We start from the raw sequence: 18,762 nt of genomic DNA on the forward strand, positions 1-18,762 counted from the left end.
GCGGGGCAGGACTCATCCTGGCTGGAAAAGTGAAAATCTGAGCAGCTTTCTCGGGTGTCGCTGGAGATGCCGCAGCTCGTGCCGGAGCCGGGCATCCCACAGCCGAGTTTTCCTGCTTGTTTTCTGTAGGGAGAAGACTCAAACCATGTCACAGTGCCGAGGCAGGTTGTAAAGCTCTGATATCCCACATTTCTGCTCAAATTCCTCTTCCTCACCAGCACATTTGGAGGGAGTTTCCTGTTTGAAACGAGCCAGCTCTAGTATCAGGCTTCCTGGAAAAGAGGGCACACCAGAAAGAGATCACAAAAAAAAAAAAAACCTAAGCTATTCCAGTATGGTTTGGACTTGTACAGCTAACTGTGTTTTAATTGCTGGGGATAAACTGTCCCCTCAAAAGGTGCAGAATAATAAACCCCGCGAGGTGGAAGGGAGAAGGCGGCTAATCCTGCTCCTGGCATGTCGATCCCGACAGCCTCACAAAGGCCTGGGGGAGGGGGGGGGGCCCTGTAAAATAGGGATTGCCAAGGTTTCCAAGAGCCCTGTTTGGGAAAACAAAAACAAAGCCGAAGAGGAGCAGAGCAGACGAAGCCCTGAATTTCAGAGAGGGTTGGTTGGGGTGGGTTTTTTCCTCCTTTTTTCCCTGCTGTTTCATTCTCCAGCTGAAGTGTTGCTTGAGATTGTGCTGGTGAGTGTGTGGTGGGACACTCATGGCTGATGCTCTTCGCTTGCCTTGGGCATCGCCCATCACCCGTGATGGGGTCATCAATCCTCTTCTTGCCCCAGGACTAAGGGGTTTTTATTTATTTTTCTTCACCTCTTTTTGTAGTCAGAACCATTCTGGATCAGAGGCACATCTCCAAATCATAGAATCATTTAGGTTGGGAAAAGGAGATCTCCAAGATCCTCAAGTCCAACCTTTGACCAAACAGTACCTTGTCAACTAGACCAGAGCACTGAGTGCCACGTGCAGCTGTTTCTTGAACACTTTCACCATGGTGACTCCCCCACCTCCTTGGGCAGCCTGTTTCAGTGCTTGGCCACTCTTTCCATGAAGAAATTATTCCTAATGTCCAACCTGAACCTCCCCTGGTGCAGCTTGAGGCCATTTCCTCTTGTCCCATCACTTGTTACCTGGGAGAAGAGGCTGATCCCACTTCACTCCAACCTCCCTCCAGGTAGATGGGGTCAGTGAGACTGGAGCAGATCATCACCTTGGCCAAGGGTTTGGTGGTAGAAGAGGGAGTGAGGAGTTCATTGATGTCCCCCCTGCAGTGGTGGCTCTGGTGTGAGGGACCAGCACAAGTGTTGGACCTGCAGAAGGAGCAGCAGATAAACGAGAGGACAAGCCCAGGGTTAAACACAGGGAGATTTAGGTCAGGTTTAGGTGTTGGTGGACAGGGTGGCAGCTTGCAGAGGGATGTAGGAGAAGGTGGCCCAGCTCCCACTGTCCTCTGGCCACGCTCAGTGGCCCTGGTGGTGTCACCATCCTGGTGGCAGGACGGGAGCACTGCGGTAAAATGGCTCCTGGTTCCATAAGTAGGTCTGGCTGTGGAGAACATGTGGGCCTCGAGGACATGAGCGAGACTTAATGAGGTTTCCAGCATCTGATCTGAGGAATGCACAACTCCAGAAAATATTAAACAAAAGCAAAGTATTTTTATCCCTGTTAATTACAGCGTCGTGGGCCTGAGCTGAAGTGGGTTTGAGCAGGACTTGCAGATGCTCGGCGTTTTTCTGCACTGAGCCACGTTGTTGTCAGTCAGCTCCCTGCTCAGCAGATGCAGTTAATTTAATTTTGACAGGCACAAGTGAAGTTGTGTGAGGGTCCGTCCTCCTCCCCCCCTGCTCCTGCTGCACCGGTTTGCAGGGGAGAGGAAAAATCTTTATGCAGCAAATGGCTGGAATGTGAAGGCTGGACTCGAAAGTTATGAAATCCTGGACTGACAAGAGCACACTTCATTAAAAATTCATCTAAAATAGCCATTATAGAATAGTTGTGGTAATTAGCTGAGAGAATAGTTTTCTCTCCTGGCCTCTGATTCCTGACAGTAAGGAAAGAGGGCAGGGAACAGCCCAGAATCCAAAATGATGCAGCCCGTGCAGATCCCGAGCCGAGCCCGACGCGCTGCAGCGACGTAAATCACGGCTGTGCTGCTGGATAATTGCAGCCTGATGGAGGAGCTGCTTCCAGCTGCAGGAATGTGACCCGACCCTACAGGGTCCCACCTGTCCCTGCCCGCCCTGCAGTGTCCAATCTGACCCTGGGGAGGGGTTATTGAGGAAACAAAGCGGTCCAGGGATGCCCTGATTATCCACCAGATCACTTTGGGATTTTGCTGGGGGATCAGACATCCCAACTGCTGTAGTTGACAGGGTGCTGATTGGACTGGATGATTTTGGAGGTCTTTTCCAGCGTGATTCTGTGGTTCTCTGTGCTGACAGGAGCCGGACAGCGCTGGCATCTCCCGTCCCACCTCCAGGACCGGTGGTGCTGAGGGGGAGGAAGGCTCAGGGGAAAGGCTGAGCCCCACACCAGGGGCTCGCAGCCTCTGGCCTTTTTTGGCATTAAACTTCCAGTCCCACTTTCCTCCCTGTAAAACACAGATGTTTAATTTTAGGCTGGCAGATGTTTCGCTCCTGGCTGAGATCTGAGGCGAAGGCAAGATAGGGGTATTTATAAACCAGTAATATTTTTCCTATACTAATTCCAGATTACCTCCCTGTATAAATAGGTCACAAATCAAATCTCTGCATTCCAGTAGGTTGTTGTAAATGTGCTATTTGGACAATGTAAACTCTCCCCGTTGGGACTCTGTGATGGATCTGTCCCGTGGTGTCTGTGTGTGTGTCCTCTGGTACAGGTTTACATATGCAACAGATGCTGGTGATGCCATGGCAGGGGTGCTATTTTTGGGGTAGTCAGCCAGTGGAAAATAGGCTGATGGGATAGAAATGTTGGCAAAATGGTGCTGTTTGAAAAGAGACTTCTTGCCATGTAAGGAACAAGGGAGAATCATCCAAGTGCTGCATCCGTGGTGACTGGTGGTGCAGCAGGTGGGAGGTGGTTTCTCAGGCCTTTTCTTCAGGGCTTGAGACTTGTGGTTTCATGTTTGGACTGTCTAAACATTAACTTTTGAGTGAGGCTCCATCACTCTGATCTTTCTGTATCTCCCAATTCCCTTCCTAAATGACAAATAGTTGTTCCGTGCCCACAGGAACATCTTGAAGTTTGTGTGCAGTTTGGAGAACCCAAACTGGTGGGAATTGGGGGGTTCATGAGTAATTTTGAAGCCCTGGTGTTTGAACTGTCAAGAACTAAGGAGAGAAGTGAGTGCTGGTGCCAGGGGTGTGTCCAGCCATTCCCAGTGATGGCAGACCCCCGCTTGTTGCCCATCACCAGTGAGGGTCACTGTGGGCTCAGCATCTCTGGTCCCAAACACCTCAGGTGGGATGTGCAGCCATCCTGGTGTCCCCAAACCCTCGTGGGCTCAGCACAAAGGTGGTGTAAGGGACTGCTGAACAGGACAATGTGTTCTAGGGACAAGGTGGGCGTGTGCCCCAGCATCGTGCAGAGCCTGGAACTGTGGAGCATGGACCAGTGGGTTAGCTTGAGGCTGTTTCTCCAGCCAAAATAAACCCAGAAAAATAGATATTTCCCATTCTGGACCACCTGTTGCAGCTGCAGCATCCACAGAAGTTTGGGATGAAAGGATATATCTGAATAAATAAAATATTCCAGTGTTTGGCTGGCAGCTCTGGTGGCTTCCTCCGTAATGATTTCCTGCCCCTCTCTGCTGGCTGGGAGCTCCTTTCTTGGTCAGGAACAAAACTGTATCAAACAATACTTCCCATTGTTTGCCCTTTCATTCAAAGGGAAGGAGCTGCTGCCCTCTGAAGATACAGATTAATTAGAAGCAAATACTATCCTGTTCTCCGGAGCATAAAGGCCAAACAGACCGGCTTTCTTTGGAAACAGGGACCAGAGTGGCTCTTGTGTCCTGCTCCTTTACATAACTGATGGCTATCTGCTCCATGGAGGTGGCTCTGAAAGCCCAAAATCTCTCGCAGTTTTTGTTTGGTGTCGTTGAATTTTGTGCTAATGCCTGAATGGAAACAAAGCCCCCAAAGTGATTCTCGGCCATGTTTAATAAGAGATTTATGGACAGCGAGTCAGCAGGGCAGATGTAACCAAAATCCAGGGCTGGGTCGAGTTACAGTTGGTCTTTTTAGCTGAATTTTGGGTTGTTTTAAGGAGTGTTTGATTTCACAGGAAGGAATAGAAACTTCTCCGGGGCTCCTTGTGTAGGAAGTGAAATATTATCAAAAGCGAAGCTCTCCCAAGCAGGATTGTCTTCCTGAAAAGCTACTTTTCTTTCAGGAAACGGGTTTGACACCAAATGCAGGTTTTTTTCTGGGAAGGTAGGATGAACATGGTGCTTGCCCTGATCTTTCTCCTCCCTGCCTCATTATTGCTACTCTTTGACCCCAGAATTTGGGGTAGTATTGGATGTTTGCCTGTGGAGGGTGGCAGAGCAGCTGGGTTTGTCCTTGTCCACTGGAGCTGTTTGCACTTGGATGTTGGAGGTGTTTAATTTCTTCAGTGACACCAGTCTTGAGGAAGGCTCTTGATGGAGAAGGGAGAAGGTTCAAGGCTGAGTTCTCCTCTTCCCATCACAAACTACAGGGACCTTCTGCTCTGAACTCTGTCTCATTTGGGTTATTGGTTGCAACTACTTTCCCTTGAGAATCTCAGCCTTTACATCACTTTAAAAAATGCCTGGAAGCCTCTAAGAAACCTTCAGAGAGCCCCACGTGGGTCTGAGCTTCCCTTCAGCAGCTCCACATCTGCTGGTTTTAGGGGGTGATGAACACTGTGGGTGCTTTTGGCCTCCGTAGTTGGTTGAAGTAAAAATGAAATATTAAAAGTGCAATTTTAACCTTTTAATTCAACCTGTGTGTGACCTGCAGAGGGCTCTGGTGGGAGCCAAAAACCCCTGGAAGGACAGCAGAGCAGGACTTCCCTGGGTGCTGGTTCCTCCATACCCACCACCCCTCTCCTTTCTGCTTTGTTAAATGTGGAAAATACTGGTATTTAACTGGATATACTTTGCTTATCACTCTCTGAAAGCCTCAAAATCTCAGATCTTTGAGATTCTCCCTTGGTGTGAGCAGCAGTTGACCCCCCATCTCCAACAGGATCTTGGATCCGGATGCTTGGGAATGCTGCTAAAAACAGGGAATATTGCAGCTGGGGAGAATTCTGTCTGTCAGTGGGGCTGTGATGGCAAGAGAAGTTTGGTTTAAAAGCATCCTGTGGATTGTTTGGTCCCTAATCCCTGAAGGATGAGGAGGGGGCGTCCTCCTGGGGTTTGGAGTTTTTAGGGAAGGAGGGAGCCCCGAGGGTGGGATGCTCCCAGCCCCGTGCCTGCGATAGGATGCCACGGCACAGCCCGGCGTGCCGGGCATGTCCTACTTAGAACAGTGCTCCCATTGTCCCAGAGCCATCACCCCCTGGTTACTGCAGCAACAACTCTGCAAAACTTGTTATTTTATCTGGAGAGAGGAAAAGTGGCCCCCAGGACTCGGCAATAATCGCAGGGAAAGGCACCTCTGGAGCAGGAGACATTTTGAGTTCAGAAACGCTCCTTGCTGCGGGTTTTTGCTCCTCTCTGCCTTCGCAGATATTGAAGCACAGGGCTGGGTTTGATTTTGTACTTGGCATTTGACACATCATCAAACAGTTTTGGGGGGAAAAATGAGGGGTTATTGTAGAAGTGGGGTGCAATTCAGCGCTGTGTCTGCTCCCACCACACCCTGGAATTGATGTACACCTGTTCTGCTGTCAAAAATTATCATTTTAAGCAATCCTGTGGCCTTGGACTGTAAATGTGATTTAGAAACAAATATGTGTGTCTACCAGTCCCAGACTTGGGGATGCTGGTAGGTCTGCTCAGTACTTCCAGCTTTTCCATGTACCTGGTTGCTACTGGGCAGTGGAGGGCTCTGGGGATGGTACATTGGGGCAAGCTGGGGAAATCTGGTATTTTGGTTTTGAAGTCACATCTCACTAACATTTTTTTTTGGCTTTTGGTTGGGGTTTTGTCTTGTTATTGAGAGGAAATGTTGGCCTGGAGAAGGCAGAGGAAGAGAAGATGCTTTGGAGGGTGAGTCCTTGGGAGAGGTTTTGGTGACCTTTCTCAGGGCAGAGGGTGTCTGCAGGGTCTGGGTTTTAACTTCAGCAGGAAAAAACCATCAAGAGAAGTAGTTATGGTCCTGAGGCAGGTGTTTATCAATTTACTGCCTGTTTTAGAACCCCCTGCTTAAATAACCTGCCGTTCTTCTGGGAGCGTTTGGGAAGCAGCTCCGTGTGCTGCGCTGGCAGAGCGGTGCCAGCTGTGCAGAGCTGCCCATTTTCATAAATGATTAACTTAGGAAAAGTTAAAGCATAATTAGTTCCTAGGAATCCCTCTTGCAGAACCTGAGGCTGCTGTGGTGGATGGTGGGGGAGACCAGGGGATTTTCCCGTGCTTGCAGGTGGCGCCTGCCCGGCGGCCGAGCGAGCGCTCGTGCATCTGGAGCGAGGAAATATTTCCAACTGCTCCATGGAAAAGTGGAAGCCTGACCTTCTGGTAGCGTTGTGCCTGCATAAGAAGTTATTTTAATGGTTTTCCCTTTCGATTCTTAAGTTGCTCAGGAGAAGCCAGAGCAGATCCCGCTGGAGAACCGCTCCTGTGTCCTCATCCGACGGGATCTTGTTGCCCTCCCAGCCAGTCTCATCAGTCAGATCGGATACCGCTGCCACCCAAAACTCTACTCAGAGGGAGATCCTGGAGAAAAACTTGAGCTCGTTGCAGGTAAGGAGGGGTAACTTTTCCTTGCTTGGGAATACCTGGGAATGGCTGATGTTTTCCTCCTGGAACTGCGTTCTCCATCTTGCTGGAGTCGTGCATCTCGCTGTGCCCTTGCCGTGTCTTTCTGGAATTATTCATCACCAATCATCTTTAAAAAAGTTCTGAGTTTCCTTTAATTTGCTGATAGAAAAATGTGTCATTAACAGGATTTATTCAATTGAATTAATTTAGCATTTTAATTGAATTCTGCAGCTTGTGTTCTCCCTGGTCGGTGTGAGCTGCAGCGCCAGCGTGTTTTCATTTAGATGCTCAGATCTAAAAACCCAACAGACCCCCTCCCCCCCACCAAAAAAAATTATCACATTATAAGATTTACAAAGCAAAGGAGATAAAATTTGTGTCAGTGAGCAAGCTTTGAAAAACCTGTACAAGTTTCTTTAAAAATTTACTAAACAGCCAAACGCTGCAGCAGGAAGGAAGGAAGGAAGGGAAGGAATTGAGTTTGGTCCTTTCTTCTATCTTTATTTTCATTTGGGGGGAATTTACAATATTGGGAGAATTTGCTCCTTCTCTGTAAAGGATTTATGGCCAGTGTGAGGTGGAAGTTGTTTAGCTTTTGATGACACTGGTGGTGCAGAGCTGATACGATGCCTGTAAAGCCCTTGGTACAAAAAGGACGTGTGGCAGCACAATCAATCCAAATCAGCTGTTCTTCCTTTCTGGTCATTTATCTCTTGGTGAGTAGAATGATTTTATTTTCAGTCTGTAGAAGGAATCAGGATTTCAAGGGATGCCCAGAAAGGTTTGCAGCTGATGGAAGATGGGACTTTGATGGAAGGCAAAGCACAGCATACAACGACAAGTATTTCTTTTGTATCTGGAATATTCATTTTGTACCCATTTACATTTTATGTGAGACTTCTTAAAACCATCAAGTGGTGCAGGTTATTTTCACAGTGAGAGCTGCAAATTGGCTTGAGGCAGCTCTGCTTGATTTACATTTTTCAATCTGGAAAAAAAAGCAGATTAATATCAGTAACCGATAGTGGCTGCCTCGGTTATTTATCATTTATTAAAGTGAAGTTCCCCTCAGTGGTGTCTGGCGTTCACTGTGATGCCTTATCTCTTAAAAGACAAAATAAAACCAGCTAATTCCTGTCTCAAACCTGGGGAGACTTGGAGGGAGGGGGGCCTGGTCCTGCTGGGAAAGTTTTCCTCAACTCTCCATCGGGAGCATTTTCCTTTTGTCTCCGATTTTTCCTGCCAGGGTTGATTCTGCAAACTTGGGCAGCAATGTCTGAGAGGGTCTTCAACAAGGCTTGCAGTCATCCCAGCCCATCTGAGGGACAGAGGCTGTGCCTGGAAGGGAGTGTGTGGAATAAAACAGGGAACACATACATGGAATGAGTTGGAAGGGCCCCTTAAGGGTCATTGAGTCCAACTCCCTGTTGCTCATAGGACTATGAGAATTCCAGCTAAAACCGCTAAAACTAAGACTGCTAAAGCTCCAAAAACTCATCACATGGCAGAGAATACATGGATGATGAGGCTGAGGAGTGGGATGGCTCAGAGATCCATGGGATGCTGAATCCTGGGACAGGATTGGTGGCCTGAGTGTGGCAGGGAAGGGGCAGAGGGTCAAGCTCAGGCTCTGCAGCTCTGGCCTCATCCAGGAGGTCAGGGACAGTCATCTTTCCTGGAAATCCAGGAGGTGATTTCATTTCTCTGGTAGGTGTTTTTATATCTTGAGAACAGAGTGTGTTCTGGATCCGGATATGGCCCATTATTTAATCTTAATTAAAAGCAAATATCAAAACCCTCTCATGCAGCAGAATTCTGGAGAAAAATGGATAAGATCTCCCTGGAAGCTGATGCTGAGGCAGGAATGGTTTATCTGTGTGCAGAGTAAAAGGGTTTGGTACAAAACCTGCTGTGAAGTTCTGTCAGACCCCTGGATGTGTCCAGCTGCTTTGCAGGAGCTCTTTTTTTTCCCCAGAAAACATCCTTAAAAGGCAGCATGTTCAAAGTCAGCCATTCCTGTGCATTAGAAGGAAAATTCCCCACTCACCAGAGGTATGAAGAGGTGATGGGCTGGGCTTTTGGAAAGGGTTAGATCTGTAACCAAGTACCTCTTCTATGCTAGATGAGTTTTTTCTTTCATTTCTGGCTACAGTCTTTCACTGGAAAAAAGAAAAGGTCAAATGGATTGGGGTTTTCTCCCTTCAGAGAGAATAAATAATCTGTACATATAAAATCACAGCATAAAGCCCTGCACTGTGTGTGTTGGTGAGAAAATAAGAGTCCTTTCATTGGATTTCCATGGACTTCCTTTCTGCACAGATAAAATTAGGAGCTGGGACTTGCCAAGGCCCCAAAGGCACTGTGATAACAGTCCCTGCTGGGCTTTCCCACAAATCCTGCCGTCCTTGCTGGGCTTCCGTAGGAGCACGTGGGGAACGCTCTCCCACCGTGCCGGGACCGAGCAGTGCAGGAGGCACTGTGAGTGTGACAGGGCTTTAATTTTGGGTTCTCCCTCTCCACCCTTCCAGGCTCGGGCGTTTACATCACCCGGGGGCAGCTGATGAATTGCCACCTATGTGCCGGTGTCAAACACAAGGTCCTCCTGAGGCGTCTCCTGGCCACCTTCTTCGATCGGTACGTCCCCTGTGCTCCTCGTGCTCTCCCAGGGGTCAATTCCAGTCGTTTCCTGGGGGGTTTAACCTTGCACCACGTTAGTTTTCCCGGGGGTTTAACCTTGCTCCATCCTCTGCACGGGCTGCTCTCAGTTCTGGGCTTTTTCTCGGCACTGCTCGAACCCCGTTTTCGGTTTTCCATTCCCGTGCGCGAGGTTTTCCAACTCCTTGCCTTAAAATCGTGTAATCCCTCCGTCAGGGTCTGAAGGGAGGAGGAGAGGACAGGGCTGTCCCCTGGAGTCCCCACTCTGAGGATCTTCCTTTGCCTTTCCTGCAGGAACACACTTGCCAACAGCTGCGGAACTGGAATCCGGTCCTCCACGAGCGATCCCAGCAGGAAGCCCTTGGACAGCAGAGTCCTTAATGCAGTCAAATGTAAGGAGAGGGATGTTCTGCTGCCTGGTTGGGACAGCATTCCAAGGGCAGAGCCCAGACCTGAGCAGGGAGGGCTATCTCTGTTGTGTAATAATGGTGAAATTAAGTTATAGGAACATTAATTTATTTTTTTTTAGTTTGCATCATTTTTTGATTGCCCAGAGAAGCTGTGGCTGCCTCATCCCTAGAAGTGTTCAAGGCCAGGCCTGGAGCAACCTGGGCTAGTGGAAGGTGTCCCTGCCCATGATAGGGAGTGGAACTGGATGATCTTTAAGGTCTCTCCAGTTCAAACCATTCTATGAATTTATAATGTGGGGGGGCTGAAGTTAATTTTTGGTGGGTTTTGGCAGTATCTTCATATGAACCATAATTGCTACTTGACTGGTTTGCTCTGTTTTAAAGCACTCGTTTTGCAGTTAATTAATTTATTGGTAGGTGCTCTAAAAAGGATATTTAAATTATGGGTTTGGCAACATTTAGAGCTGTTGGTCTTCAGCAGTAAATGGGCCCCCAGGAACCAGGGAAACCCCCAGCTGCTCCGGCCCTGCTGGGTGGGATCTGCCCTCTATCAACTGCTCTGTTAGTTTTAGCCTATTTCCTTAAATATATTTGCAAAGTTATTTTTTTTTTAAATATATATAAAATGGGAGCCCTGCTGCAAATAATTGGAGGTGCTGGGGAGTGAGGAGCTGGGTGCTGCAGGAAACTCTGAGGGGTACAGAAAGCCCGTTATATACAGTGGAAATCAGTGTGTTCTCTCAGCCTGGAGAGTAATTCTGAGAGTAAATCTTTATCTAAATATTACTGTGCTGGAAAATGAAAGTCTAGGCAGTTTTTGAAATTTATTTTTTAAGCTTTGGAAGATAAATCTTTCCCCTCCCTAACTGTTGCTGTGCTGCTGGAACTCGGGAGGCCTTCCAGCCACCCTGGGAGATCTGTGGCACGTGGAGAAAAGGGATAAGGTGGCAGATGTTCAGTGACGTGACTGAACGTGGTGCAGTCAGCTCCCTGTTAGCAGCTTCACCCTGGAGAGTCCCAGCTCTGGACCTTCCAGCTGTGGTCCTTCCTGAGGCTGGGAAGGCATCGTGTCCTGGGGCAGGTTTCGGGATGGCTTCTCCCTGCCTGGATTTCACCCTGCGTGCAAGTTTTTTACTTGATAATTACTCACCGTGGCAGTTCCTTGGATGTTGCTCCGTAACTTCAGGTGCTTGGCTCCTGGGGAGGAGCAGGGTGAGGGGTTGTAGGGTCCCACAGCTCCTGCTGGATCCCAGTGGATGTGCCAGCGGAGCTGGAGCAGCCGCGCTGGCCGGGCCGCTGGTCCAGGCAGGGGACAGGCAGGGCACAACCCTTTGTGCATCCCCCTCAGCTCCCGCATTTCCCAGGCCCCCTGCTGTGCCTGCAGCACTGTGTGTTTAAGAGCCATCAGTGGAGCTGCTGCTGAGGAGTTTGTGTGACCTTTCCTGTGTCCCTCTCTGGTTTGGTGGCTGAAGGTGCCAGTTCTGGCTGGAGCCTGAGGCAGCTCCCGGTACCTCTGGGGTTTGCTGCCTCCCAGGGAGTGAGTTATCCTTGCCCAGCCCCCTTCCCCTGCCACCTGGGATGTTTATGCCTTCTGTTTTTATCCCTTCCCGACCGTGTCTGCCTCCAGCTGAGGAGCCTTGTGTGGAAGTGTCTCCTTGCAGGGCTCTGCTCCGTGGGGGAGCCTCCGCCCCGTGGCACCTGCCCACGCTCAGGTCTCTGGAGGCCGGGATCGCCTTTGTGCCACCTCCTCCGTGCCGGTCGCTGTGACCCCTCAGCTCTGTGTATCCCTGTCTTTGCAGTGTATTGTCAGAATTTTGCCCCGAGCTTTAAGGAAAGCGAGATGAACGTGATCGCGGCCGACATGTGCACCAACGCGCGCCGCGTCCGCAAGCGCTGGCTGCCCAAGATCAAGTCCATGCTGCCGGAGGGGATGGAGATGTACCGCACCGTCATGGGCTCCACCACAAACAGTGTCCCCCTGGATCCCGAATTCCAGCCCAACACTGCTCAGGTCTTCGAGCAGCGGATCTATGCAGAGAGGAGGAGCGACTCGGGAACTATCGTAGCCTTGAGAACTAACACGGTGAATGTAGAGCTGAGCAACGGATCCAACCAGTCCTTCGAACAGAGCGAGGACGCCGAGGGGGCCGGCTCTGTCATCCAGGAGGCAGCTGCCACAGATGCCATGGCATCGGATACCCAAAGCACTCCCCAACCTTTCGAACAAGGTTCGGGCTCCTCCAGCCGGCCCGAGACTCCCGTGAGAAGACAGGATGGTACTTACGGAGGGACTTTATAAGAGAGAGCAAACATTTCATGACCTATAAGGGATCTGTAATACTAAAGCTGCTTGCATGCATTACTAATACAAAACAAAACAAAAAAAAAATGTGATCAAGCCACTTACCTACTGAACTGCTACTGTTGCCTGAAAAAAATGTGATTTTTATTCTGCTTGTATTTAAAATTTATGAAGGAAATAATCGCATTCGTTATACTGTAAACGACTAGGTCTGTGGCGACCTACTTAAAAAAATATTGGGCTCCTTTTTTGATATTCCTGAGGTTAGTCTATAAGATTGTAGCTTTTTCTTTCTTTTTTTTTTTTTCCTTTCATTTCCTTTTTTTTTTTTTTCTTTTCTCGTTTTGTTTTCAGAAGGGGAGGAGAAAAGCTAGCCACCCCCCCCCCACACCCACCCACCACCACCCCGTCATCACCCCATCCATCACTCAGCTCAGAAGTAAAGCCATCGTTAACCTTGTCCTCTAAGGAAAAGTTTTGTCACTGACCAGGAAAGCGAGGTGTGTTCGGGTGCAGGTGCTGTGACTGGCCGTGTTTGTCTCTGCAAGGGCTCGAGCCAAGTGGGACAGGGTGGGGGAAATCTGGTGTCAGAGGGAGAGCCCCCCGGGCCGTGGGTGCTGCGGGGCAGGGCTGCGCTGCTGTTGTCCCGGGGAGTTTCATCCAGCTCCCGGGAGCAGGGAAGGTTCCTTGGGGGAGTTCAGGCTGGCACGTGTCGGGAGGACTGTGTGGGATGCAGGTGGAGAGCCTGGGAGGCAGGTGGAGAGCCTGGCCGGAGTTGTGGTTGTTGTTCGTTTCTTTTCCCAATACGGCTGGGGTTGGGTTTGGTTTCTCCCTCCCTCCCTCTCTCCCAGAGACTCCTTTTTCCTTTGCTTCTCCGTGTTTGCACCTTCACGTCACCCCACTGCACCAGTGCAGGTCCTGGGGGCACCTCCTGGGGGGGGAACACCCCCTCCTCAGTGCCTGGGAAGGGATTTAGGGAGGAATCTGAGCGTGGAAAGCACGTTGTTCTTGCTCCAAAGGGCATGGAGCCGGGAGATCTTGGCATCGGCTCCAGGCAGCGTCTGCACCGGAGGCTGCGCCGCTGCAGCCACCGGCGTGCAGGGCTCGCCCTCTGCCCCCTCCCTCCTCTGCAGGCCAGCCAGGCTCTTGGCTTCTAATAATTTGGAGTGTATTGAATGCAAAATTTTAAAAAAACCCAAACAACCTAGATTTGTGCCCTTCTGTGAAGAGGTTTTGGGGAGGAGGAAGCGTTTTGCCTCCTGCTCACCCTCCGACAGCCCCTCCTGGGGAAAACCCAATGTGGAGTTATTTTGTCTTTGTTTTTCTCGTTGCAGGCTGATGTCCCCAGGCTGTGGTGGCTTTGGTGGGCCCAGCTGGCCCTGGGATGGGAACTGTGGGTGTCCTTGGAGTCTGGTGGGCAGCAGGTACCAGCTCTGCCCCTACAAACCCCAAAGTGACCGGAGTCCTTTCCACAGATCCGGCTCTAATGGGACACTGTGGTTCCACCCAGAGTGCTGGGGCTGGGCTGGGGGGATCCCCAGGCATCCACAGGGATGCCAAGACCAGGGTGCCCCCAGGGGATTGGGGGGCAGTGACTTGAAAGCCAAGTTTGGCTTTTTCCTTTTTATCTTTCCTTTTTTAATGCTGATTATTTTTACTGTGACTTAACGACCTGCTTTAATGACATTTGCAGCTTGTTCTTTAACACGTTTGGGACTAGGAACAAGGTGCACTAAGAGTCACTTTTTGGCTGCTGTGGCTGTGCTCCTCTTTTTACTTCCCTGCTTTGGTTCCCGAATCCAGACAGCGCTTTTGCTCAGGGTTTTCTTCCTTCTTTGTATTTCCATTGGGAAAGGGGGAGCGGGGAGAGGATAACCCAACTTTTGGCCATTTGTTTTGTTTTCTTTGATACTTGAAGCAGTTTTTTTTTTGCATCGTAATTACAAGGTTGCCCAGCCTGTGCCACTGCTCCTGACACAAAAAAATCAGCGGGGGGGGGGAGGGTCCTGCCCCACGTCCTTGGGTTTTGGCACAGCTTCGTGGGGGGACCGTGACACCCTGGACCAGGTGTCAGGGGGCTGATGCTGGTGGAGAGGTGTGGGATGCTTTGGAAGAGTGGGAATGAGCACAGCCAGGGGCTCTATTTGCACTTTACCCACATCACTAAACGGAACTGGGGACCACAGGGCTGAGCTCGGGGTGGGCTTGCTTTGTCCCCAGCCATCCCCAACCCTCCTCGGCCCTGGGGGGTGTCCCCTGTGCCCCCCAGCAGCGGCTGCTGGAGGGTGCCTTGGTGGGGCTCAGGGGGTCAGGTTTGGCTGGAGGACCCTCCTGATGCCCCAAAGTTTGGGTTTGCCAAAAGTTTGAGGCAAGCTGGGAGCGGATCCGGGTGTCAGAGATCAAAAGTCGTCCCTTCTGTGTGTGTCTGTGTGCATATATATATATAAATATAGAGAGAGAAAAGATATTGCAGAGGATTCCTCCTCCTTTTTGGCACTTGCTGGGGGTGGGGAGCAGGCTGAGCCCCCCAGCTGGGGGCTGCACTTGGCTGTAGGGATTAATTCTGGACCAAACCTGTTCCCAGACAGCCAGCAGGGCCTCCAGGGGGGCAGCAGCAAAGTACTTGAATGGCTTAGGACAGAGAGTCTGGAGAGAGTCAAGTTGCACAGTGAAAATATATATTTTTATACCTAGCACAACTTCCTGTATATTTTGGGGTGTTTTTTTCTTTCTTTTTTTTTTTTTTCCTTTCCTTTTTTTTTTTTTTTTTTTGATTTGGGTTTGTTTTATTAATTATTATTATTATTATTATTAGGAAGGCAAACTTCTAAAATGTGAAGGGCGTTGGGTTTTTCCTTATCTTGGTAGATGAGGGCAAGCATTTTGCACTAATGTTTCCTGTGTGTGGAGGATTAATGATATGTTTGAAAATGTTATATGGTAATGATTGTATTCTTCCGAGAAAAAAAAAAGAAAAAAAAACAAACAATGAAAAAAAAAGCAAAAAAAAAATAACCCCTTTAAAACACTGAATGTAAGGTGAGAACAGAGCAGTCCATCGATTGTATGCGGCTTTCCTGAGTGCCTTAGAATTTCTTGATCATTTTTTTTCCAAGGAAAACGGATTAAGAAGATCAGATCATAACCGACTCCTTCCTCCTCTTTGTTTACGACACTATTTTAAATTCTAGAATTTGGGGCTGCTTTAATAATGTGAATAGGAAACTGCATTCATCTAGGTCTGACAGTGTAAAATCAGAGCATCAGTATTTATGGTATGTCTGCACCTTTATTCTTATGCTTGACTATTAGCAATATTACCTGTATATTATATATCTTAAAGTTATACCAAGCACCTTTTAAAAGAGCGCAGAGTGTAAGCACCCAGTTCCTGCCGCTGCCGTAGTGTAGGACCAGCCGCTCTCCTCCTCGTTAGCGCTAATTAACGCTTCTCCGGGGGGGCTGCATGACCCCCACCCCGGGCTCGCCGTGCCCCCCACGCTGTCCCGCGGGACGGGGACATCCCCACGCCGGCTCAATCGCCGCTCCCGCCCCGGTTTGGTCCCGGCTGAGCGTGGGATGGGGCCGGGGAGGAGCAGGAGAAGGAGGGATGGGACGCGGGTCCTTTTGGGCAGCCCCCACGGGTGAGTTCTTCGAGTTGGGAATTCCCCGCGGGGTGCGGGGAGCTGAGCTTGGGCACTCTCCGGGGCTCCCAGGGGTTCCACCCCACCCAGCCCCCCTTTCCCCCCCAAAACTGGAATCGCCCCCGGCCTTGGGGGGAGCGGAGCCCGCGCTCCTCCTGCCAGCCCTTGGCCCCCGGGGTTGTGCTCAGACCCCTCGTTTTTTCTGGAAATCCCCTCGCTGCGAGTGGAGAAGGACCCGTGGGAAACCGGGATGAGCCCCGGGTGCCTCCCTGGCTGTGTGTGTGTCCCCCCCACCCCGCCCCCAGCATCCCATCGCCATCCGCAGCCATCCCGGGATTCAACTGCTGTTCCAAGTGTTCCTGCTCTCCCAATCGTCGTGCTGTGAGAAGGGACCCCCGCGCCGGGGCCGGAGGGAGGGGCGGGTGGGACCCCCAGACTCACCCCAAGGAGGGGGCTCTGGACTCGAGCTCGCTCCCTTTGGAAACCCCTCAACTCCTCCCGTGAGTTTCTTCCACTGTTAAAGCGTTTTGCACACACAAACAGACGAAAAGGTAAAAAATAAAAATCGCGATTTTTACGTCAAGGTAAAAAAAATAATAAAAAAAAAAGCCAAAACTTGCAATACTATTTTTAGCAGACAAGAATAATAATAATAATAATAATTTAAAAAAATTAATTATTAAGTACAAAAAAACCCCAAACAACTGAGTATAAATGTATAAATATTTTTGACTTGAACATTTGGATGGCACTTGATTCAAATAGAACATTAATCCTTTGGACAGAATGTTTGGGGAAAAAAAAAAAAGGACTTAAAGTACAAGGTTGTTTTTAAAGCGTCTTCATAGGGTATTAAGTAGTACTGTAATTCATGACTGTTAAAAATACTTTCTGTGCTGTAAGGAAATCTCACAGTACCACTGAATTATGTTCCTCAACTGTCTCAGCCACGAACGATGCTAGCTTCTTTTTTTTATTTTTATTTTATTTTATTTTTTATCGTGCATTATTCACTAGTATTTATGTGCTCTTACTCTGTATAGTTCAGACTGTTATTTTGTAGCCATGGCTGACACGATATATCAGTAACTAAAAAAAAAAAAGAGAGAAAAGATGAAGACACCCCCCCCCAACCCCACCCCGAGCTGGAACTGTGCTCATAGCTGTTTTCATATGATGAAAAATCCATTTAAAAAAAAAAAAAAAAAAAAAAAGGAAAAAAACCCACAACAACAAACCAACCAACCCAATGTGATCATTAATTGTAAAACGCTTTGTAAAATTCACATTTACAAAATAATAAAGTAAATTACAATTAAAAGGTCTTTTTCGCTCTGTTTTCTGTCTTTCTGGGTGGTGGGTGGTGAACAGGACGGATTGTTAAGAGGTGCTGGCAGGACTCAGAGGCTCCCATTCCAGGTATGAAACAATCCCCAAACTTGGCCAATTGAAGGGTTTTGCCCAAATTTGGGGAGGGGGAAGTGTTGTTGGAGTTCCCTCATCTGCTCTGGGCTCTCTCCCGCTCTCCTGAGGTGGTTTGGGCATCTTTGGCTTTTTTTCTGGACACATCACACACTCCCTCCCTCCCTCCAAACTTATAAAAGAATAATACTTTATTATGATCATCATGATTTAAAATTGAACTTGCAGCCCCCACAGTCATCATTCAAGTGTTTTGCCAGAGTGGGGCTGAGAGCGGAGGACGCAGCACCAGCTGAAAATGCCCCTTCCCTGCTCCACTGGCACCTTCCAGCCTCTCCATCGGGGGAAAACCTCAAGCAGGCTCCAAAAACAGGGGCAGAGCAGCTCCTGGACACGTGTGATGAGCTTGCCAAGTCTCAGAGTGTGGCTCAGGCCCTGGCACAAGGTGAGGTGGATCGGGGTGCCAAGGGGAGGGCTGGGGGGTGTCAGAGCTGTGAGGGTGCAATTCTGCTATCACTTTTGTCTTTTTTTATTTTTTTTTCCCCCCTTTTTTCCCCCCAACCCAATTGGCCGTAAAATTGCTGAGGAGCTGCATTTCCTCCGCTTAGCGAAATAGAAGCGCCCAAAAAGCCACTTGCAGTCGGGGGTTTTCATTTAATCTCATCTCACTGAAAGGAAAAAAAACACAGCAACTTGGATGTGCTCGCGCGTGCGGCGCATTCCGCCGCGTTACATAAACCATTCCAAACTGATTTATTCTAAATGAGTTGTTATAATCAGAATTTTCCTTATGAGCAGCTTTCTTGCAGACGTCAGTATTTCAGGGGGAAGGGGAAAAAAAAAAAAAGAAAACCAACAAAAAAAATTTACCCGAGCCCATCGTACGCCCGCTCCAATATTTCAAACTGATTACTTCTAAACACCAGCGCTAAAATTAGGTCTTTGGTGTGCGGTATTGTCAGAGTGGGTGTATTATGATCTGCAGAGAGTATAAAAAGATAAATGAGTTATTTAACCAAGAAAACGACGTTGCTGTAGAAATGTGCTGAGGGAAAGAGTGCAGTGGAGGGGGGGTTGGGGCTCAGGCCCTGCAGGCCCCGGGAACTGCGGCAGTGGGAGGGGAACCAGGGGAGAAATTGGGGTGGGTGGGAAGGGTCTCTGCTTGGCATTAATGTTTTTATTTTTATGGCTATTGTTGTAAAACAGGAGGTTTCCCCCCTGGCCTGTGTGGGGTCATGATTTTGGAGGTGCCCTCCAGTTGAGAGGCAGGCGGCTGAGGGAGGTGATGGGGGCACCCACGGGTGTTGCTCTGCCCCAGGGCGTTGCAAATGGCTGTTTGTTGGTGTGTTGGATTTCTGGGAGCAGCTCTGGGTTTTAAGGCTTGGCCTTGTCTTCGTTTTCTTGGGATCTGCTCCATCCACAGCGCTGCAGCCGCTCCAACTCTCTGCGTTTGGCTC

General features: G+C 49.3%; 1 protein-coding gene across 5 annotated transcripts in view; it reads left to right on the top strand.

Annotated features, from left to right (window-relative positions):
- NACC2 (NACC family member 2) overlaps positions 1-17,204 on the top strand; it is a 58,030-nt gene extending 40,826 nt beyond the window's left edge. For all 5 annotated transcript variants that reach the window (XM_050319868.1, XM_050319872.1, XM_050319869.1 and 2 more), the window contains exons 3-6: positions 6,687-6,854; positions 9,401-9,506; positions 9,822-9,919; positions 11,737-17,204. In XM_050319868.1, the coding sequence (XP_050175825.1) occupies positions 6,687-6,854; positions 9,401-9,506; positions 9,822-9,919; positions 11,737-12,236 (872 nt within the window). In that variant the 3' untranslated portion in view covers positions 12,237-17,204. The remainder of the gene's footprint in view (positions 1-6,686; positions 6,855-9,400; positions 9,507-9,821; positions 9,920-11,736) is intronic.
- The last annotated feature ends 1,558 nt before the right edge of the window (positions 17,205-18,762 follow it).

The sequence above is a fragment of the Myiozetetes cayanensis genome, unplaced genomic scaffold (genome assembly GCF_022539395.1).
Source record: "Myiozetetes cayanensis isolate MyiCay16 unplaced genomic scaffold, myiCay2020 scf23, whole genome shotgun sequence".
Taxonomy (NCBI): Eukaryota; Metazoa; Chordata; class Aves; order Passeriformes; family Tyrannidae; genus Myiozetetes; species Myiozetetes cayanensis.